Source organism: Trachypithecus francoisi, unplaced genomic scaffold, assembly GCF_009764315.1.
Source record: "Trachypithecus francoisi isolate TF-2019V2 unplaced genomic scaffold, Tfra_2.0 Lachesis_group18, whole genome shotgun sequence".
Taxonomy (NCBI): Eukaryota; Metazoa; Chordata; class Mammalia; order Primates; family Cercopithecidae; genus Trachypithecus; species Trachypithecus francoisi.
Genome location: NW_022681463.1, coordinates 66,085,963 through 66,109,218, shown reverse-complemented (window position 1 = coordinate 66,109,218; position 23,256 = coordinate 66,085,963). Strand labels below are relative to the sequence as shown.

General features: G+C 41.1%; 1 protein-coding gene across 1 annotated transcript in view; it reads right to left on the bottom strand.

Annotated features, from left to right (window-relative positions):
* CUNH13orf42 (chromosome unknown C13orf42 homolog) overlaps window positions 1–22,684 on the bottom strand; it is a 30,426-nt gene extending 7,742 nt beyond the window's left edge. The window contains exon 1 of the mRNA XM_033177659.1: window positions 20,859–22,684. Within this exon, the coding sequence (XP_033033550.1) occupies window positions 20,859–21,272 (414 nt within the window). The 5' untranslated portion in view covers window positions 21,273–22,684. The remainder of the gene's footprint in view (window positions 1–20,858) is intronic.
* Window positions 22,685–23,256: the final 572 nt, after the last annotated feature.

The window sequence follows — 23,256 nt, the reverse complement described above, 5'->3', positions numbered from 1 at the left end:
TTGTACCTCAAAACCCACCTCTACATGGAGGGGACATCTCCAAGTCTTCAGAAGGCAACTGTCATCAGTGTTTAGCTTAATCCAAAGGTCTCAATCTTGTTTGTGTCCATCATATTGTTTTATCTGGGTTACCCTCTTATATTCAATTTAAGTGATTCAGTCCTAGGTGTCTCTGGAGGGAGGGTTTGGCTAGCAGCTCAAAGCAGCCTGAGTCAGTTGCTGTCAATTGTTAAAGAGTTAGGAAAAGAGTCAATGTTGGTGTCTTAGCTATTAAAAGCTAAGAAAGCATCCTACCATTGGTTAGCTTAACATGAATGTTGTCTTGTTGTGAATCTCCTGAATCTCCTCAAGTATTATCCTCTGAGGATAACATTTATAAACTAGAAAAAGAAAACGCTAGCATAGAAATCACCACCTCAGCCGCTGAACTCTCTGTCATCCAAGCTAGTAGACAATAGCCCTTTAAGCTTCACCTTTGCCGGAGGTGAGATTCCAAATATTCAAACACATCACCTATTTCAAAAACTTCAGCTTTAGGATTCAAGACTTGGGTCACTTTCCCACACCTTGTCATTTCTGCTTAAGCTCAGCAGCAAGTACCGTCCCAGGATCACTCAGAAACACTGACAAGTGAGCTCCTTGGGTGACACTGAAGAGCCTGTTCTTCCAGGTCCCACTTCTCAGGCTCTGCTGGCCCAGTCAATCCACAGTCATTATAAAACTGGTTTCTGTTGAAAGAGCTTTTGGATCCTGCTGTGGCTGGGGAGTGAGTCAGTGGTGGCACACTGGTGACATTATTTGTGGCTGACCCATATGCGCTTGTGTGACTAACTCTCGTCACACAAGAGGGCTTTCCTCCACTTGTCCGATTATCTTCATTAGTCCCCCCACTGCCTTGCCCCAGATCCTTTATGGGATAAGGCAGGGGCATAAACACATGTAAGTGAATAAACAAATTGTTTTATTCTCCTACTTAGCCCTGTCTGCCTTCCCTGCCTGCTTTCCCTGCCCCTTGACTCAGTCTGAGATTCCAGTCCTGAGAGTGATAATGCTATCCCCGATCAGTGTCAGGGTGACTCTGTAACAATGGCACCTAATCCCAGTGATTGTTAGACTCTCCTGGGGTGCTTTTAAAGAATATCTATGCTTGCCCTTTTCCTAAAGCAATGAATTTAGACAATTAAGTGATTCTAATACATAGTGGCTGAATCATCACTCTACAGGGACCCGAACATAGGGGAAACAGCAAAGGGGTCCACAATCTCCACCTCAATGTCTGGTTTACAGTGGAAAACCTCAAATCCTGGTTCTACTCCCTGGGTTTGCAAGAGCAGACAGAAGTGTCTCCTCGATGACAAGAACACAAGGGACGTGACCCAAGGGGACAGGATACAGGTCATTGAGGGATGAAAACAAAACTCTGGGTTAAGAGGCCCAGACTGCTCATGTCTTTGTGTCCTTCCTATGACTTAGCACACAGAGAGGCCCGGGTAATGGGATTCCATCCATCCCCTGCTACTCTCTCCTGTTGGCCCGAAGTATGAGAACATCTCACCCATAGGGGCGCACTTTCCCATTCCCAAACTTTACCTAAGCCACCTCCTGGGCAGATATTTCCTCTGCTTATATTCATGCAGTTTTGTTTGCTTCCTGAATTTAATGTTTGGCATTCATCCCTGCCAGACTTCATTCTGGCTAGAAACAGCTGTTGCTCTAATGTGTTACAAACGGCTTGGGATTCTGATCCTATCTCTTACTGTCCAGGGGACTAAACATCCTGGTGTGCTGAGGAATCATCTCAGTTTATGCCTGTTATCCCAGTGGGATTATGCATAGTACCTCTTTTCACTCTTCCAACATGTCCCTAGGTGGGGGATAAATCACCTGGTCCTTTATCATGTAAACCACAAGTTGTGCCACCTCCTGACTCCCCCAAGTCTGTTACCACCTGCAATAAGCTGCATTTTATTATCAAGTTACTATAAATATGCATAACATTTTCCTAAATTCTTCACTTTAATCCATGTTTTTTGATCACCAATCTTTTGAATAGGATTTATTCATTTGAATTATTCATTTGTTTTCACCTAAATCTTATCCACAATATCTCATCTAAAATTTCTGGATTTGGTTTATTTAAAGTGATCTAGGCACCTGAGAAAAAAACTTGAGTGTAAAATCCTAGCTCTTGATAATTTATATATTTTTTTCAAGTCTGTCACATTTGCTTTGTCCAAACCTCACTTTGTTGCTTTTAAAAAAGCAACTCTCTATTAGTGAATCTTTCTAAAACACTCAACTTAGTTTCCATAAAAGAAATTAGATTTTATCATTCATATTTTATATTTAATTAAAATAAATGATTATAAATTATAAGTCCAAATTATATAAACCAGTTTGAGAACAAATATAACTTAATTTTAATAAGCACATCATTCAACTTGTGAAGCTGAGAAGGACATAGACATATCCTAGTTTTAAAAATGTTTCATTACAAACAATTTTTCAATACAAAAACTGTAGAAAATAGAACCATGAACCCCATATACTCATCATCAGCAACAACCATCACCTTTCTGCCATTCTTGTTCATCTATCAACCTCTCACTTTTTTTTCTGGAAGCTAATCCTAAAGATAATTTTACTCATAAATACTTCAAATGTATCTTTAACAGATAAGAGTTTTCGGCAACATTATCCACAATATTATTATACTCAACAAAACTGATAATTTCTTAATATCAGCAAGCACTTAATATCAGCAGGCACCTAGTTCTATTTTTCTTGACTGACTCAAAAATGTCTTGTGCAAGTTGGTTTGTTCAAGTTAGGATCCAGACAAAGTCCACATTTTGTTGCTACCTGTTTAAGTCTCTTTAATGATTTATGCAGGTCATTTAATTGAAGAATCTGCGTCTTTTATTCTACAGACTCTCTCACATTCTAGATTTGACAGACTCCTTCTTCTGGGTATTGGTTCACATGTTTCTCTATTCCTCAAATTCCCTGTATCTGGTACTCAGATCTGGAGCAAGACTGTCCAGTAGTACTTTCTGTAGTGCTGGGAATGTTCTACATCTGCACTGTCCGACACGGTAGCCACTAGCCACGTGTGGCTATTGAGTACTTGAAAAGTGGCTACCGTGATTGAGGAACTGAGCTTTTAATTCTTAAATTTAAATTTAAATAGCCATATGTGACTGGTGGCTACTGAATTGCAAAGTTCAGATTTAAAGGTTAATTCAATTCAGATTTAATTTTTTAATAATAAGGTTAGTGGTTTTGTGTATCACACACCAGGAGGCACACAGCACATGTTTTCCTGTTTTATGCACTGTTGACATTGATTGGGGGTTTATGTGATGTTGCTTGGATCCATCTACTAGAAAATTTGCCATCTACCTTTTACTTAATGCTTTTAGCAATCATTATTTAGATTCATTATTTTACTACTAGTTGCAAAATATTGCTTTTCCAGTTCTTCAACCTTCCCGCATTTATTAACTGTGCTTTTGGTATAAAGAACTTTCCCATGTCAACCACATGGTCTGTTTAGGAATGGCAGAATACTTGCTTTTTTTCTCTCATATAATAAATTGATACCCTAGAAAGTTTTCGAGGTAACCAATAAGGTTCACTTGCTTGTTTGGTTGGAGGGGGATATTATTTAAAATTCACATATTTTTAACATATTTGATGTATTTTCATCAGTTGTAATTATCCTTTTTGATGCTCACACTGTCCTGTATTTTGATAGCAAGAACTCTTTCAAGGTGGATCCTGAGTCTCTTTGACACAATCCTAGTATCTTTGAGAACCTCCAAACTTTTAGACATAAATGCCCAATATTCATCTTGTACCTTTTCCACTCCAGACCTAGATTCTGTTACTTCTCCAAAAAAACCTTAATTTTTAGTTGGAAGTGGTATTTAGACAGCACAATATACATGTTAGGGATTTTATTGCTACAGGGTTGTCATTACTTCTAGGCCTTTTCAGTGCAAAACAATGAGGAAATACTAATTTTTAGAAATAAAACATCTTGAGTTCATACTGATATTTGCAACTCAAATTAAAAGAGCATGTTCACAGGCCGGGCGCGGTGGCTCAAGCCTGTAATCCCAGCACTTTGGGAGGCCGAGACGGGCGGATCACGAGGTCAGGAGATCGAGACCATCCTGGCTAACACGGTGAAACCCCGTCTCTACTAAAAAAATACAAAAACTAGCCGGGCGAGGTGGCGGGCGCCTGTAGTCCCAGCTACTCGGGAGGCTGAGGCAGGAGAATGGCATAAACCCGGGAGGCGGAGTTTGCAGTGAGCTGAGATCCGGCCACTGCACTCCAGTCCGGGCGACAGAGCGAGACTCCGCCTCAAAAAAAAAAAAAAAAAAAAAAAAAAAGAGCATGTTCACAGTTCCTCTTCCCACACTTTGTATTATTGCTACAATACATTTCACTTTTATTATGCTGTAAATACACAATACATTGCTACCCTCTTTTCTTTACACAATTTGTTATAATTTGGAGAATTTTAAAATATTTTAAACCCACAAATTGTATTTTTACCTTTTTCCAGTCCTCCTCACCTCTTTGTGTGGATCTAAGTTTCTATCTGGTACCACATTTACTCTTCAAAAAAAATCCTTACTATTTATTATATTACAGGTCTGCTGAAAAATGAGTTCTCACAGGTTTTGCTTGTCTAAGAAATATTTCTTTTGCTTTCATGTTTTAAAAGATATTTCCACTGAGTATAGAACTCTGTTGACAAGTATTTTTTTTCTTTCTTTCAGCACTTTAAAGATACCACTTTTAATATGGTTAGGCTGTGCCCCCACCCAAACCTCATCTTGAATTGTAGCTCCCATAATTCCCATGTGTCATGGGAGGGACCCTGTGGGAGATAATGGAATCATGGGGGTGGGTCTTCCCTGTGCTGTTCTCATGATAGTGATTCTCTTGAGATCTGATGGTTTTATAAAGGGGAGTTCCCATGAAAAGCTCTCTTGCCTGCTGTCATGTAAGATGTGCCTTTGTTTCTCCTTTGCCTTCCGCCATGATTGTGAGGCCTCCCCAGCCATGTGGAACTGTGAGTCCATTAAACCTCTTTCTTTTATAAATTACCCAGTCGTGGGTATGTCTTTATTAGCAGTGTGAGAACAGACTAATACAAGTCCATTGTTTCCTGGCTTGCATCATCTCTGATGAGAAATTTGTTGTAATTTTTATCTTAGTTATACTGTGTAATGTGTCTTTTTTCTCTTTGTCTCTTCAGCAATTTTATTATGATATATGTCAGTTTTATCATTGTTGTTGCTATTGTTGTTGTTATTGATCCTGTTTGGTGTTTTCTTAACTTCTTAGATCTGTGGTTCAAAGTATGTCATTAATTTGGGGGAAATTGTTAGCCATTGTTCCCTCAAATATTTCTTATATCTCCTTCTCTCTTTCTTCTTCTCTGGGATTCTAACTACACATATATTAGACCGCCTGATGTCATCCCATAGTTCTTGGATGCTCTGTTCTTTTTTTTTTTTTTTTAAACTATATCTTCTTTTTGTGTTAGTTTTGCTCATCTCTTTGGACCCATCTTCAAGTCTACTGATGTTTTCCATAGCTGTGTCAAATCTATTGATAAGCCCAGCAAAGGCATTCTTCATCTCTGTTCTGTGCTGCTCATTTCTACTCTTTTCATTTGGTTCTTTCTTACGGTTTCCATCTTTCTGCTGGAATTATCCATCTGATCTTGTGTGTTTTCCACCTGTTCCATTAGGGCTTTTAACATCTTAATTATAGTTTTTAAAAATTTTCCCATCTGATGGTTCCAATGTTCATTTCATGTCTGAGTCTGGTTCTATCAGTTGCTTTGTCGCTTGGCACTGCATCGTTCTTTTCTTGCTTTTTCATATAATTCACAATTTTTTGTCAAAAGCCAGGCACTTTATGTAGGTCAGTAGACACTGAAGTTTTTGTGTCTGCAAATGGTCTTTCCTTTGGCTAGGCCTTTAGTTTGGCTTTGAGTCAATCTAGATAAGATTTTAGCTGGGACTGGGCCTGTTGTTGCTATGGTTACTCCAAGTGCATCACAGACTTTAAATCTCTCCAGAAATACCTTGTGTTTAAAGTAGAGGCTAATTTTCCAGAGAGTTGGTCCTCAATGTCTGCTGCATCCTCAGCTTTAGGTCTTTCCTTTGTGCTTTCCTAAAGAAAGGGTCTCCCTCCACACTTTTGCCCCTCTGTTAGCAGTATTCCACTGTCAGTTTCTACCTGGTGCTTGTTAGGATGGTGGTGAGAGGCACGAGGGCATTCACTGTTTTCTGATAAAGCCCCAGCCTCAGGTAGGCGCTGTGTCCCTGGGGATGTGGCCTTCTCCATGGCCTTGAAAGTCTGAGAGTGATATTCTTTCCCATTGTACACATCCTGAGCAGAAACTGACAGTCTCTCTAATTCAAATTGAATAGTAGAGATGTCATATTTAACTTCTTTAATTCATATTTGTATCTCTATTAAACTGAGTATCTTGGTTCCATGCAACATTCATATTTTTATTTATTTTACCCTACTATATATAATCATTTCAAAATAGTAACACCAACATTATCAATAGTAAGTCCACTGAATGCAGTTTAAGATGTATGTGTGCATCTGTGTGCATGTGTGTGTGTGTTATGTGTTTTGCCTTTGGATTGAAAAACGAAAATTCTGTTTTAAAGTCTCTTGAAATAACGTTTTGCTGTGTAATTATGCTTTTGACTTGGTAATTTGTTAGATTCCTATGCTTCAGTTGGGTTTTATGTTTTAAGGATTGCTTTTTCTTTTTGCTTTAATATGTTAAAACTATGTAAATAATATGCATGGCTCCAAAACCAAAACTATAACTAACACTCAAGAGAGGGCTTGCTTTCATGTCAGTCCCTTCTCTTCATTTCCTCTATCTTTGCTTTAGTATTTTGTTTATCTTTCTATCATTTCTTCAAAAATATAAGCAAGCAAGTAAATTTGTACTTACTGCTTTTAAAAAAAACAAAAAGGAGCATACCATGTACACCTGTGAGTATTGCTTTCCTCACTCAGTGTATCCTGAGGATCACTCTATAGCAGTAAATAGAAATCCTCCTCATCCCTTTTAATAGCTGCGTAGTTCTCCATTGTACAGACAGGCATAGATACAAACAACAATCCCCTATTGATACATCTTTGGGTAGTTTGCAATCTTTTGCTATTACTGCAGCAATGAAAAGTCTTGTTATATGTCATTTTGTATTTTGCCTGTAATACTATAGTTAGAGATAGGCTTCCATTTATAAATACCCAGCTTGCTCTGGATGTCTTAACGAAAGAATGGTGAGCATCAAGTAATCTGGCAAGTTAATTAAGTACGGTTTGTTAATAGAGCTTCTATTGTCCTTTCATAAATTACACTTTTAAAGGTCATCAAATGGATTCTATGATGATTTTCTAAGTTCCAAGTCTAAACTACAAGTCAGGGCTGAGCCTTTTCTATTCCTGGATTGAACTCAGGCTGAGTTCAGTTTTTTCTGTCTTCTCACAATTTCCATGGGGCTTTCTAACCTACACTATGACATTCCCACAGTGATTCCTTCAGGGCTCAGGCTATTGTCACAGGAAAATCTACTTTACAAAGAGGTGGTTGTACAAAATGAGACTTCAGTCATCAACACCCCTAGATGAAACCCAAAATAGTCTTCCCTCCCTGAACTCACAACTCCAAGCAAAAGTGGATTGCTTCCCTCCCAATCTTGATTTTTTTTTTCTAGCCCAGACCTTTTGGTCTTTGGAAATGCCAAATGTAATGCAAGATGTTTCCTGCTGCAGCTCCTGGCTGAGTTTCACAGGGTCCACCTTTGCCATCAGCCCTGAAGTAGCCCAGGGAGAAGCTTTCTCTAAGAGCATCTGTATCACATTGCCAGCTCCACTCCAGTTTGCCTTTCACATTTAACCCTCCATGGCCTTAGGGTTATCATTTTCCACGTCTTCCCTGCTCCATCTCCCCACCCCAGGCCTGGGCCTCAGATTACTTTTCTCAGATGGAATCCTTTGCACTTTCCAAACAAAACTCGTTTGCATTTCTCATTTCAATTTCTAATTCCTCGAGGGCAGTTTCTAATTTTATATTATTATTTTTGTGTGTGTTTCATATCAGTTTGCCATCCTGTTTGGCTTCTCCACCCTCTGGGTACCTGGGCTGCCCACTTCTCCAGTCTATTCATTTTCTTCTGGGCTCTGTCAGTATTTTTCTGCAAGAGATCTAAATTCTACAAAATAAACTTCCAGTTGTAAACAGCAACATTCTGTCAGAAAGGAGAACCCAGCCAATGCCAAGGAGACCACCGCTAAGCATCCAGCCCCCTCTCACCTCTTCTACTTGGCAATGCCCCTCATCTCCTCAGAGGTCAGCTTATGTGTCATCTCCTCTCTGGAGCTTTCACCAATTGCCGCAGACAGATCCAGGCACATCTTTTCTATGCTCATTTTCTATCTCATTGGCTAGATCCACATTGCACACTGTATTAATTCACACTGGACCGATGATCCTCAACCTCTTCTGTGAGATGACTTTGGCAAATAACACTCATGAATATGACATACCCCTATTGATAAATGCACACTGCCAGCTGCAAACATGAGACAGGTTGTAGGATATTCACAACTCCCAACGTTCTGGTTGTAATTCCACCTGTTTCTCATCCAAGGCACCTCAACACACCAGTGTGGCTCAAACAATGACACTGGGAGTTGCTGCCTCAGGCTATGGGCTGTATTAGGGCAAATATATTGTCTTTATGTATGAACATCGAGCATCTATTTCAGTGCCTGATGTGGAGTAATAACTATGTGTTGAGTGAAGGAATGTACACCATTATATACATGCCATTACCTAATTATATTTTCCAACCAATTCATATGTTGCTAATTTATACTTTGGGACTTAATTTGGCAAATTTTTAGGAACTCTATACTTCTGATTTCTACGAAGTACTAATAATACTTTCTTGGGATAATCATGCCTAGGAATCTGAATGTCAATATTGGTGATCAAATTTCCAGGGTCAAATGTAGAATTGGTCCTGATTGAGAAGTTTGTTTTATACTTGGATCATTCAGCTAGGTGAAATTAAATGCAAAACAAGTCAAATGTACCCACAAGCAATTTAATATTACCAAATAAGGTTTTTCTGGTTTTAAACCTTAAAAGTTCCATCTAGTGCATCTTTTTTGCCTCTTGCTATCCTTGGGATGGAGATACAGGACCAAGTCAAAAGTGATACTTATCTATTTCTTTTATACTACAACACCCAAGGAAATGTATGCTCATAATTGAATAGGGTTTTACGGAAAAAGAGTGGGAGTTTATGAAACAAGAACTGTAAACTGGGAAGAAAAAATCTTAGAAAAAAGTATTATCACTGAAATTTAAATACATAAGCACACATAGCCACATACAAATTTTCAACAGATGAGCTAAATAGTCAACTTGCCAGGACTGAAGAAAAATCAGTGAAATTGAGCTGAGAAAATTATCACAAAGAGATAAAAATAAGAAGTTTGTCAGAAACTCTAGTATAACTGAACTATGGTATTATCTATTATAGCTAAACATTAAAACGGTTTTGGGAGACCAGCTGCATATCTTTTGTTTCTGGTAATAGAGGTTGTAGACTCACTGGATCCAACCGACAGTTTTAGGCTTACTTTTTCCCCAGCTTTGTAATATTTGTTTTTGTTTGTTTAGAGGAAGAATAGCTCTCTGTCACTCAGTCTGAAGTGCAGTGCTGTGACCATCGCTCACAGCAGCCTCAAACTCCTGGCCTCAAGCAATCCTCCTACCTCAGTTTCCCAAAGTGCTGGGATTATAAGGATGAGCCATCTCACCTGGCCCAGCTTTATAATCTTAAAGCCGTTATTTATTTTGCCAGCCCCTTGTAACTCCTGGCCTTATATGTCATCTAAACGATCATTTGGCTTTAACAAAACACGAAGTTAATAAAATGTTGCTCATATATATCAAACTGTTAGAAGCCTAACTGATAGAACTGAATTAATAGACTTAAAGCATAGTGTAAAATCTTCACAGACAGTAAGTGAAATGTCACAGTCCATTAAGAGAAGGAATGTACACCCTTATATACATGCCAGTTGTCAATAAATAGTGTTGGAAAACTTTGCTATTTGGGAAAAATTCAAGTTGTGTTCTCAGTTCCTACTACATATCCAAATAAATTGCTGATAGACAAAGGGATTGGTTTTAAAAAAAAGAAAACAGAAAAACAAAACTATTATAAAAAGGATAATATGGCAAATATGCACTTGACCTTGAAACATGGAAGGACATTCTTGGCATGAAAGCAATATAAGAAATCACAGATGAAAATTGACGACAAAAAAATAAGTAGCATCTGCACATCAGAAAACGTCAAATAAATGAAAAGATGCATAATAACTTGGAGAAAAGATTTTAACACATATGGAAGACAATACACTAATATCCTTAAAAATCCCTGTAAAAAACAAAATATAAGAAGAGTCCCTATAAATGAATAACAAAACTTTAATACAGCCAAAAGAAAATGTATACAGACATGAATGAACAATCCACTAAATAAGAAGTATGCATATTTATAATGATAAAAAAGGTCATTCTTTAATGACCCTTTGCAAAGGTAATTATGCAAGCAATAATAAAAGTACCTTAAGATACTGTAATTTATCTATCAAATTGGCAAACTTTTAAAATTAACGACAGTACTTGATGCTGATAAAATGCAGTAAGAAGAGTTTATTAGAAACCTACTGTTGATGAAAAGCATACATTGGTAAAATGTTTCTGGAAAGTAATATGTAAAAGAATCCCTAAAAAATAATGACCTTTGGCCTTCAACCCATTAATCACACTTTAGGAATCTCTGCTAAATGCCTTATAGACATAGAATAAAATGTGTTTATTTATAATGTTTAGCAATTGTTTAAAGAAAGTGAGCTGTTAAATTTGCCTTTTAAGCTTTTGTTTACAAAAAGTAGTTAATGAGATGGAAAAGAACCCATAATATATAACATTAACTGAGAAGAGAATACAAAGATATATATATGGTATGAACCAAATTTAGTAATTTAGTACATTTATACATATATGGACATTAGGTTTGCCAGGTTTAACAAATGAAAATAAAGCATGACTGTTGAAGGACTAATTTCAGGTAAACAATGAATAATTTTTCATATAAATACATGCCAAATATTACATGGGACATCCTTATACTAAAAAGTTCTAATTTTTGCTAGACATTCTTCATTTTGTCTTACAACCTCAATGCACATATGTACAAATACACAGGAAAAAAAATGACTATAAGAAAATATACCTAAAAATTTTATAGTGAATATCTCTATCTAGATGGTAGGATCCTAAGATATTTTTATTTTCTTCCCTATACTTTTCTGTGTTATGAATTTCATCTTATAAGCAAATATAACTTTATTATCAGAAAAAATGTATATCATGTGTTTTTGATGGTGGGCTCTAATCAATTACATATGGGTATTTTAATTATCAGGATATGATTCCACACGAATATACTCAAACTATATTCTATTCCACTAAAAAAAAGAAAAGGCAAACCTCTACTCATCAAAACCACACATCTATGACTTTTCCAGATCTTCCATCAAAGTTTGTAACAGTTTCCTTCCTAAATTACAATTGGAGTTTCTCAGGTAATTGGTTTACTGAGCATCAGCCATGTGCCTAAAACCATACTAGAGGTTGGAGTTAAAAAGATAAATAAGATACAACGCCTCTGCTCAATGAGCTCACAGTTGGTGGCATAGATAAGCAAAAGAACAGACAATTACAGTATGCTGAGTGCTAAAACAAGGCTCAGACATAGGGAGGAGGGAAATCCATTGTGTTGAATTGTGGACATGTGAGAAAAGGCTTCCCAGGAAGTACTGTAGCTGCTGTCTCAAAGGACAAGAAGTTAGCCAGGTGAACAAGGTGGTGTAGGGGAAAGAAAAAAGGGAGGAGGAAGTATTGTTTCTAGGCAGAGCAAACAGCTTGTGCTCAGAGGATAGATTAGGAATATAATTACACGTCTTGCAGCTTGACTGAGAGGGACTGCAGGAATCGTATGCACGGTTATCATTGTTATACTATCTGCCATCTTGCGGAGAGCTCTGCCAAGCATAATAGGAAGTTTTTTGCAATTCATATTGAATTTTTACTGCCTTTCAACTATGTAAACCAGACACTGGCCAAGTGATAGAGACAGCTCCCCAGCCTCTGCCAGTAACTGATGCTCACAGAAAACCTGCATTTTAATATCACTGTGTTTGCAGAAATTCTCAACAGATCTGAAAAATAATTCTCAATGGTATAAAACAGATCCAGAACCTACTTCCTATCACATATGCAATTAATATACGGACGACTTGGAGTCTTTTTAGATGAACTGGATTCAGACCCTCCTGCCATAGAGGAGAAGGAGCCTCTACAGGCTGTTGATATGGTCTCATTCTATGAACCAAGGCTGAGTGGCCTTAATAGAAAATTAATTCTGAAAGCTAACTATTTTCAGAATAAAACTATTTTCACTAAAAATCACTTTTGACAGGTATTCTTCAGAATTCAACAGGCTCTTTTTAAACCATTCTTATAACAGGTGAGTTTCATTAGTTGAGGGTCAGGGAGGGGTGTATATTTTGCAACTAGTTCATCCAGGCAGACATATCAGAAATCCAAGCTACTCAGGGATCCATGAGAGAATTAATGAGGTTTCTTCTGACTGTGGTGGGTGACCAGCATGTTAGTCCGTGTTCACACTGCTATAAAGAAATACCTGAAACTGGGTAATTTATCAAGGAAAGAGGTTTAATTGACTCACAGTTCCGCATGGCTGGGGAAGCCTCAGGAAACTTACAATCATGGCAGAAGGTGAAGCAGAAGCAAGTACCTTCTTCATAAGGCATCAGGAAAGAGAAGAGCAAGCAAGAGAGGAAGTGCCACACTTTTAAAACCACCTGATCCCATGAGAACTCCCTCGCTATCATGAGAACAGCCTGGGGTAAACTGCCCCCATGATCCAGTCACCTCCCTCCCTTGACACGTGGGAATTAAATTTGAGATGAGATTTGGGTGGAGACAGAGAGCCAAGCCATATCAACAAGTAACTGTTTCCCCGCCTGAGAAAATGTCCAGTGTGAACCATCTGGACTGTATGGGAGCCATGGGGTTCCATAGGATTCTGCTGCCAACCCCAAAACAGCAGCCTGGCTCTGTCACCAGCCTCCCGAGCCTCTTCTCTGTGATCTAGCCAGGCCTGGGTTCACTTAGGTGGCCCATTTCTCAAAGTGGCCTGTGGTTGTTTCTGTTTCTCTGGCCCTAAAAGTGTGGGGAGCTGTCCTCAGGGAGGACCCCAAATACCAGCAATCACACTGGTCAGATGCAGAGCACAGGCTTCAACTTTTCCTCTTCACCTCCCATTGAAACCAAGACTGATCAGTCATAGAAAGAAAGGAAGTTCTGGGCCGAGCACAGTGGCTCACACCTGTAATCCCAGCACTATGCGAGGCCGAGGTGGGCAGATCATGAGGCCAGGAGTTAGAGACCAACCTGGCCACCATAGTGAAACCCTGTCTCTACTAAAAATACAAAAATTAGTCAGGCGTGGTGGCACGCACCTGTAGTCTCAGCTACTCAGGAGGCTGAGGCAGGAGAATCACTTGAACCTGGGACCCAGAGGTTGCAGCGAGCCAAGATCGCGCCACTGCATACCAGCCTGGGCCACGGTGCGAGACTCCGTCTCAAAAAAAAAAAAAGAAAGAAAGAATTGAAGGAAGCTCTGACACATTCAACAACATAGACAAGCCTTGAAGACGCTGTGCTAAGTGCCATAAGCCAGACACAGAAGAACGAGTATGATTCCACTTAGGTGCTAAAATGGGCAAATTCACAGAGACAGAAAGTAGAACAGAGACTACCATGGACTGGGGAAAGGGAGAAATGAGGAGTTCGTGTTTGATGGGTGTAGTTTCTGTTTGAAATGAAAAAGTTGTGGAGATGGATGGTAGTGATCACTACACAACATTGTGAATGTACTTAATGCCACTGCATTGTACCTTTTAAAATAGTTAAAATGGTAGTTTAAAAATAGCTTACTTTAAAAGGCTGTTTCACATCTAAAGAAATAATTGTCAAACCTTTTATAAAAACATTCTCCTGATTTCTAAATGAGGTACTTTGAGAGGGTCCACGATCTTTTAAGGAATTCATTTTCTAGGGTACTACTAACAATACTTTCATAAAGTGTTCTAAAAATACGTTAATTAGGGCTTAATAGTCCTTTGGATGAATTATTATGCATTTGTATAAATGACAATTTGGAAAAGCTCATGGGAGACTAGTGTGAAAGACCCTGGTTATTGTCTGGCTATTAACATTTTGAAAGATATCTAGTAGTATGTACTTTTAGTTTTAAAAAAATTGATACAAAGTCATTCAAAGAAAAGCATTTAGTACGTGGGGCACAGTGGCTCACACCTGTAATCCCAGCACTCTGGGAGGCTGAGGTGGGCGGATTGCCTGAGTCCAGGAGTTTGAGAAAAGTATTTAATTTCTTAAGAATTTGTTAACTGTAATAGACTTCATTACCCATAATCTGAGGACACTAAAAAGCTCTCATTTCAGGAACCAGGAAGTACTGCGTGAAAATGGTAAAATTTATGTTACATTTGTTGTACCACACCAGAATAAAGCTTAAATTTGTAATGAAAATGCTTTCAAGTTAGATGGTGGTGAAGATTACACAATACTGAATAGACCAAAAACCACTGACTTGTACACTCCGAAAGAGTGAGTTTTAGGTATGTGAATTAAAGCTATTATTTAAAAAAACAAAAAAAAAAAGCCAAGCTAAGAAAAGTGATGTTTATGAGTAGGTGAGAAAAGAGAGAAGTAAAATAACCCAGGGCTCGTCATAGCAGGAGAGGGCTGCAGCTTGAAGAAATGAACAAGAACAAGAAAGTGAGGACAGGCACACACACAGTCTGAAGCCAGTCACATCCCATATATAACCCTGGAACAAACTGCACAGGGAGCAATCGGCTGTCTAACATGCTAGGATGCAGGGTGGAGTGGGAAGAGCAAAAATCACACAGGACAACTTGTTACTTTTCACAGACATTTTTCTCTCCTGGGGTGAACCAATTCTTCAAAGGATTTTGACAAAGGCCATTGGAAGGGTGTGTGATCTATCCATACCTCTGGCATTAGAATTCTTCCCTGGGCTCAGAAGGGACTGGCAGAAGCTACTGAGCTCAGCTAAGCTGCCAATCCATAGTCTCTCACTAAGATGCAGTTCAGGGCAACATCCTGTGTTGTTATAGCTGGGACTCTGAGAAATCACCGTAGGAACTCTGGTCTTGCTGTCTCACAAGACTGACTCCCCCCATGAGGACAGGGACTTTGTCTTCTTCACCAGCATCTAGAACAGCTCCTGACACATAGTATGTGCTCAATAAATATACGTTAAGGGACAAGTGAGTGATATATTAATAAACTGTTACTAAAATATTATTAAGGGCATCACTAACCACATCACACAAGACTCCCTTAGTCAAGTGCCATATGAGATATTTTGCAATTCAAAGCCAGAAGAAAAATCTCACTCCCCTAAGCAATGGGTATGGTTCTTCTCAGATCATCAGAATTTTGAAACAAGTCCAGCTCTTTTTATCTTAGCTTCCAGCAAGGACAGAGCCAAATCTAAGGCTCATCTATGGCAGCTGAATTAGCTTCTATGATCTGCATATTATTTTGAGTGGTCTTGATTTTCTATGTTTTTTTTCTCTCCCGATATTCCAATTTCTCTTGCTACTTAACAATTCTGTATGCTCTTGAATCTTGGTTATACAAGATCAAAATATGTCTTCAGTCAAAAGGTGCTGTAGATATATTGATAGTGTGAGTTCTGATATGATACAGAAGCTAATTCAGCTATGCAGAAGCTAATCCAGCTGCCATAGATACTTCATATCAGATACCTTGTAGGATGAGCTGAGAGATATGAAAGTATTTTATTGAAAAATGATTTCAGGACATAATACCTACCCATCATGAAGTTCTGATTGTAGCTGTGCTTGCACTGTTCCCTCAGCTCTTTTCCTAGTGTGTATTGAGAAGTGCAAAAGTAGATGATATACAAACTCAATATTTCAGTGCTATGGAGACCTAGAGTAAAACTGGAATCATGTAGCCATGTGAAGAGAAGCCAAGATGGAGATAAATTTCATCCACGGATTGTGGAAAGAAAACAATTTAAAGCATACCTTCTGGCCACTCCCTTTCAGCCAGGTTTCTCTTGAACAAAAGAAGCCCAGTCTCTCCCACTTTGGGAGGGCTTCACTCTACACAGAATCCATGTGCAGTATGACGCAGCTGCCTCCCTAATGACTGTCCCTGGACCAGGTGTGCAGGATAAAGCAGCCTCTGCACTGCATCCTAAGGTGCACACTCTTGCATCTTGCATGTTATACAAGATCAAAACATGTTTTCCAGTCAAAAGATGCTGTGGATACATTGACTCGAGTGTGAGTTCTGACATGATACAGATTGGGATCAAATCCTGGCTTTCTCTTCATCAACTGCATAGCCTTACACGAATCTCTTAATGCCCCCAGGCCCCAGTTTTCTCCTTTGTAGAATGGGGCTAATAGCCAACGTGTCAGGTTTGGAGGGTGATTAGAAGTCAGGAGTAACAGCTGACTATTCCTGACTGTGCCTGGGCTATGGCACGGCAGCAGGGGAAGTGGGTGTAGAGGAGAACATCACTGCTCCTCCTCACCGGCAAGAAACACCCAAGGTGCCCAGAGCAGGAGGAGGCTTGTCCTGTTGGTTCAGCGACTACATTCCTTGACAAGACATACTTCAAACATGCCATCCTACTGCCACACATTATGCCCTGAGTTAGAAATTCTCACCTTTTAGCACCCAATGAGTCCCAAACTGCAGCTCATTCCCAACACTGACACAAAAATCCTCAGATATGGATTTTTGTTGTTTTTTTGATTTTAAAATGTTGCAAAAAGTATATTTCATTCATTTTTATAATGCCCTATTGTGAGGGAGGAGTATATTGCCAGAGGGCCTGGTAGAGACCTCCACCATGCAGGGTCCCAGGAGGAGCTCCCAGACCCACCCGAGGCTCACCTCACTTCTAGCGTGTCCTGACTTCCTCCCCCCATCGACCCACATGGGTGGTCTCCCAGGCTCTCGGTATCTCCAGGGGGCTGGGATAACAGACCATTTGGTACCCTGGACTTGGATGCCATTCACATGTCAATGGGACCTGTCAGAAAGCCTCACTCCAGAGTATGAAAGCCATTTTTCTTGATCCAGTAATGGCTTGTGAAATCAAGTTATTGTGTCATGACAATGCTTTTTAAAAAAAAAAAAAAATTAGAATAGCATAGAATGCTTTGGAAACCATCAGAGTGCTAAGCAAGGAACAGGAGTAAGTCTATTTCATAAAACTTCTGTTTTGTTTGTGTGTTTGGGTAAACTGGGTCAATATCCAAAATATGTTTCTTACTGCAATGGATCCTAATCAAAATAGTTTAAAAGCCACTCTCTTACCACAAAAGAGGGACAGACAAGGGAACTTCAGTCCTGTGGCCAGGCCAGGGGCTTGCATCTGGATGGAGGGAGGGCAGAAGAGAGGGCCTGACATGGTGCCCTGGAGCCACAGAGAACACTGCTCCCTCCCTATATGGAGGCCGGCGCTCCCCTCTGTATGGCACAAAAGACATCAGACTTTTAAAGGCTATAAAGCATCTACAAATAACTGATAGTATTCACTCCTATGCTCTGGAGATAGAAAAATGAGCAAGATACTGTTTCAGCTTCAAGCTCACCAAGTTCACTGCAATCCACCAGGGGAGACACACATTTTAACAAACCGCAGTAGAACATGATGAAAGCTAAAATAGAGGTGCGTTCAGACCAATGCTGGAGAAGAGAAGAGGCTAATTCTATAGAGGGGTATATTCACTTCTTAGGGCCACTGTAACAAAGCACCACAAACTGGGTGGCTTCTGTAGCTTAGAGCTACAGATCTCACAGTTCTGGAGGCTAGAAGGTGTCCGCAGGGCCATGCTCCCTCTGAAGGTGCTGGTGAAGGGTCTGTTCAGGCCTTTCTCCTGGCTTCTGGTAGGTCCTTGGCTTTTGTCCGTGGCATTCTTCCTGCATCTGTGTGTCCTCACATGGCCATCTTCTCATGCAAACACCAGTCCTATGGGATTAGGGGCCCATCCTACTCCAGCATGACCTCATCTTAACTAATTGCATCTGCAATCACCTAGTTTCTAACTGAGGTCACCTTCTGTGGTACTAGGGGTTAGGACTTCCACATATACATTTTGAGGGGATACAGTTCAACTCACAGTAGGTAGTCAGGAGAAAGAATGGTGTTTTCCCTAAATCTGGAATGTCAGCAGAGCTTTCTCCCAAAGCATGGGGTAACGGCATTCCAGGGTGAAGGAGTCCTCCTGGTCCCCTGTCCTGGCAATGCTCAGAGACCCAGGCAGCCGTGGGCCACCCCTCCAGCCATGAAACCTGAACCCATCATTTCACAGGCAGGCCCAGCATACAGCTGTTTCTGTCAGAGCCATGGGGAAAGAGAACAGTTGAAAAGACTGCTAAGAGCCTGCTGTACCCAACATTTCAGGGTCAGTGAGCACTGGAGTAAGTACCTGGTATGTGCTAGGAACAATTACGTGCAGGAGCCTACTCCTCACATTATCATTTCCATTACTACCTGACAGAAAAACAGACCCAGAGAGGTGAACGTCCCTTAACAAATGCACACAGCTGGTAAATAGAACTAAAATTCAAATCTGGGTCTGATTGACTTCAGTGTCCTTTCAAAACTCTTTCCTGATTGCACTGTGGTGAGAGGCATCTCTGAAGGAGATCCCTACATCATAGCAGGCCCATGTGCCTCTGCACAGCCATTCAAAGGGCTAGAGCTGGTCATTCTGCTTCTATTCCCTCCCTCTATCTTCAGATAGCTCAACAAGGAAGGGAGGTAGGTCCTATAAGAGAGAGCTCCATTTGCAGGGAAATGTAGTACCTAAAGGAAATCTAGCCAGTGTCTAGAACCCCAGAATATCCAAGCTGGAAAGGAGTCCAAAACCACTGCAACCCCCTCCGTCATCAGAGGCGGCTGGCCCACAAATCTACTGCTCACCGGCCACAGAGTCAGCACCAGGACCCACAATTAGGACCCTTTTGTATGGGCCCCCAACACTGACATACTTTTAGAGTTAAAATGATGATTTTAACTGCTCCCACCTGGTATAACATGCAGACAGTTGAAACCAATTGGGTTAGGCCAAGCCCTAGAGATTTGATAGTGGGCCAATCAGTCATTCAACATTAATGGAGCTTGCACGGCCTGCAAGACACTCTGGGGAGAAAGCAAGGAAGCGGGAGACAGGCCTGCTGCTTCAGACATCTCATCCAGTCATCAAGAAAATGACTGATGGAAGTATATAACAAAACAGCCTCAACCTACGGGCATTAGAAATAAATAAAAGCAGGCTGAGTTTGGCGTCTCACACCTGTAACCCCAGCACTTTGGGAGACCAAGGTGGGAGGACTGCTTGAGGTCAGGAGTTTGAGACCAGCCTGAGCAACAAAGACTGCCGTCTCTACAAAACAATTTTTTTAAATTAGCCAGATGTGGTGGCAGGTGCCTGTAGCCCCAGCTACTCGGGAAGCTGAGGTGAGAGGATCACTTGAATCCAGGAGGTTGAGGTTGCAGTAAGCTATGATCATGCCCCTGCACTCCAGCCTGAGCAACAGAGGAGACTCTGTCTATAAATAAAGACAAGTCTGAGGAAATGAAGGAAAGAGTAACGGAATGAATTGCCGGCTCATAATTAAAATTAGGTGACCTAGCACGTAGAGGCGGGTCACCGAGCCTCAGTTTGCCCTTCTGTGATACTGAAGGAGTTCCTCCCCACCTACTGTACTGGCTTTATTGGGATGCTCAAGAAAAGATGATATATACAAAACACTGCAATAAGCATAAACAAAGAGATAAATGCAAATTATTTCTTTCACTCATTTCATGCTTGTGACTGTCTGGAGACCTCCAGTGCCCAAAGCCATCCGGGAATCTCCCAAGAGACACAGACTCTCTCTGTGGCTATACCTGAGCCACCGCATACCTGGGTCTGAGGTACAGATGGAGGAATCTTCCAGTTGTTTGGCTTGCATAGGGCTAAGCACCTCAATATTTGAAAACATCTAGTCATATGATTTTACTTTTCACCAGAATTTTTAGATGTGACAACAATAATTTTTTAAAAACCAATAATTTGTTGAAAAATGATTTGCTGTCATACAAATGCCATGCAAGCATTATCTCACCTATAACACTGGGCAGTAAATGACAGATGTGCAACGCGAATATGGTGCCGCCTGACACCAAAACCCGTGTCTTCCCCACCGAGCTGCTCTGTGGACACTGTTACCTGCTCCTTCTCGCTTCCTGGGTACACCAAAACCTGGTGACACATAATTTACCTATATAACAAACCTGCATGCGTACCCCTGAACCTAAAATCAAGTTAATAATAAATAAATGAGTAATAAACATGAGCTTAGCCACCCTTCCCCAGGCTGGGGAGATGGCCACATAAAGCATCTGAGGACTATTGCGCCATAGCTCAGAATGTGTCAGATTCATTTAGCCACGCAGAGGTGGGAAGAAGCTTTCAAACAGTTGTCCAAGGCTCTTGGAAGAACCCTCATCTAAATTGTACTGCTCAGTAGCACTTACCTTTATTTCTTTGGGAGTAGACCGGACAGGGGTCTTTTTCCCTCCCTTGGAGGATTTGGAGGAGGTTGAGGAAATGCCCTGGGTGCAGCGGGGCTTCAGATCACTGAAGCTGCTGAGATATTTTTTGCGCAAGGCCAGCAGCTCCTGCAGGTACTGCAGGCAGTCCTGGGTGCGCGAATACATCCACGCCCGGTCCTCCTCCTGCCGCAGGTAGTACAGGCTGGTGTCCATGCTACTGGTGCTTTTGTACTTCTTTAAGGACTCGCTGAATTTCTCCCCGTGGTCCCCGACCACATACATGGAGCTGCTTCGAATCAGCTTCACTGCGGGGCCGGCTCCTTCGTAGAAGGGGCTCTCAGCCGCCGTCTTTCTCTGCGGGCTGGAGTTAAAGAGGGAGTGGATCTTTCTGAACATAGCGCTCGATTTCTTTCTGTGGGTACCTTCCAGCTGCCTGTGCCGCCGCCACTTGATCTAGATGCGTGGAGAGAAGCCGACATCCAGGCCTCGCACCATCTGCCTTCCAGGAGGCCTCTGATCTCTGGGATCCCAGTGAGCACCGGCTTGATCAGGTGGGTGACCTGCACATCTCCCATGGGGGATGTTTACATCCTATGACCAAGATGCCATAACAACCCGAAGATAGAAGGTAGTGCACTGTGAGCTTAAAAACGAGTGCCCTGGCTGGTTTTATGAAGCATTTGGTGCAAATAGCTTCTGTGCTCTCCCGTGGAAGGCCCCAGCTGGATGGAGAAAGTGGGACAGAGCTTTGCCTGCTCAGTTATTTTCTTTCCTTTTCACTTTCCATCGCTGGCCATGGTTTCACTCAATTTGAGCTCATCTTGGTGTGGATTTTTACATTTCCACCTGGGCTGAGCTGGCTCCAGTTCTGAATTCTCTGAATCCAAAATGAAATTCTACTTAGCAGGGACAGCCCTTACCCAAAAATCATGTGTTGCTCAGGGTAAAATCTAGTCCCCCGAGATAGGCCAGAGTGGACACACCAGGGCGTTGGCAGGAGCTCGCAGATCCTCCGATAAGCCGGGCTCTGAGCAGGCATCTGAGCGTCCTCGAGGAGCCTCACCCTGCGGTAATGGGACCTCGCAGCCGTTACCGGATAGCAGCCCATTGTGGAGGCAGGAGGAGGATTCAGATATCCGGACCACGACTTTTTGCACAAAAGCATCAGTGAGCTGAAGGGTGGCCACATTGGTGGGGTAGACCCTTTCTTTAGCCTGAGCACGTTTTTAACTTCGACTAGTTAAGATCAGACATAAACTATTTTTTCAAGAGGGTTGTATGAATCTATTAGAATTCCAGAGATGTTCTCTGTAGCATTTTTCTCGGGCAGGTGCTAAACATTGTTTTTTTTGTTCATTCTTCTATGCAGTCTATTTCTCTCCTAGACTACAGTCAGAGAGTAGAAGCCTGCACCAGTCTCTAGTTCAGTCATTTTTTTAAGCTATGAGCTAAGAGAAACTTTGAGCCCCCAGAAATTGTATGTAAAGCATCACTGAATGAATGTATTAGCATGGTTTATTTTTGCTGTTTGCTTTGTGTGTGGGGTGTGTGTGTGTTTTAAGAGAATGAAAAGATTCATGGTTTTTTCAGATATTCAGAGGTCTGTGATGCAAATAAAAACATTTTTAAATGTTTTTATCCTGCATCAGAACAATAACCATACTTTCCTTTATATGACTGTAAAATATCATTTTAAATGTTCTCCTATTGAGGGCATCCTCTGCCTGTGGCATTCTTCTGAGCACTGGGGTGGCACAACCCCTCACATGTGGAGCATTTCAGCTTTACAGTTGCAGCATGCTTTAGCAGTGATAGTGGAGCATTCCAGCTTTACAGTTGCAGCATGCTTTAGCAGTGATAGTGGAGCATTCCAGCTTTGCAGTTGCAGCATGCTTTAGCAGTGATAGTGGAGCATTCCAGCTTTACAGTTGCAGCATGCTTTAGCAGTGCTAGTGGAGCATTTCAGCTTTACAGTTGCAGCATGCTTTGGCAGTGATAAAGCGTTCCCACACATATTAACTTACTGAATATTTGTAGCTTCCTTGGCAGAGAAGCATTATTTCCATTATCATCTTTAGTTGTCATCAATTCACAGATGAAGAAGGGGCACCCTGGAGAGGTTATGAGACTTGTCTGTGGTCTCAATCAGGCGACTGCAGAACCAGTCCCCAGACCCAACTGTCCGGCTTCCAACCCATTATGCTGGTCCCAATGCCCCCTCACTGCAATGAACTCATAGTCACTGAGTTCCCAGGTATCCAGGAGGAATCTCTCTCCGACCCACTTCTCTACCTGAACTAATGCATAATATCAAAGCACCCGGATGGATGGTGCTGACTGAACTTCTTCTCAGAGGTATCCACAGGCTATGACTACACAT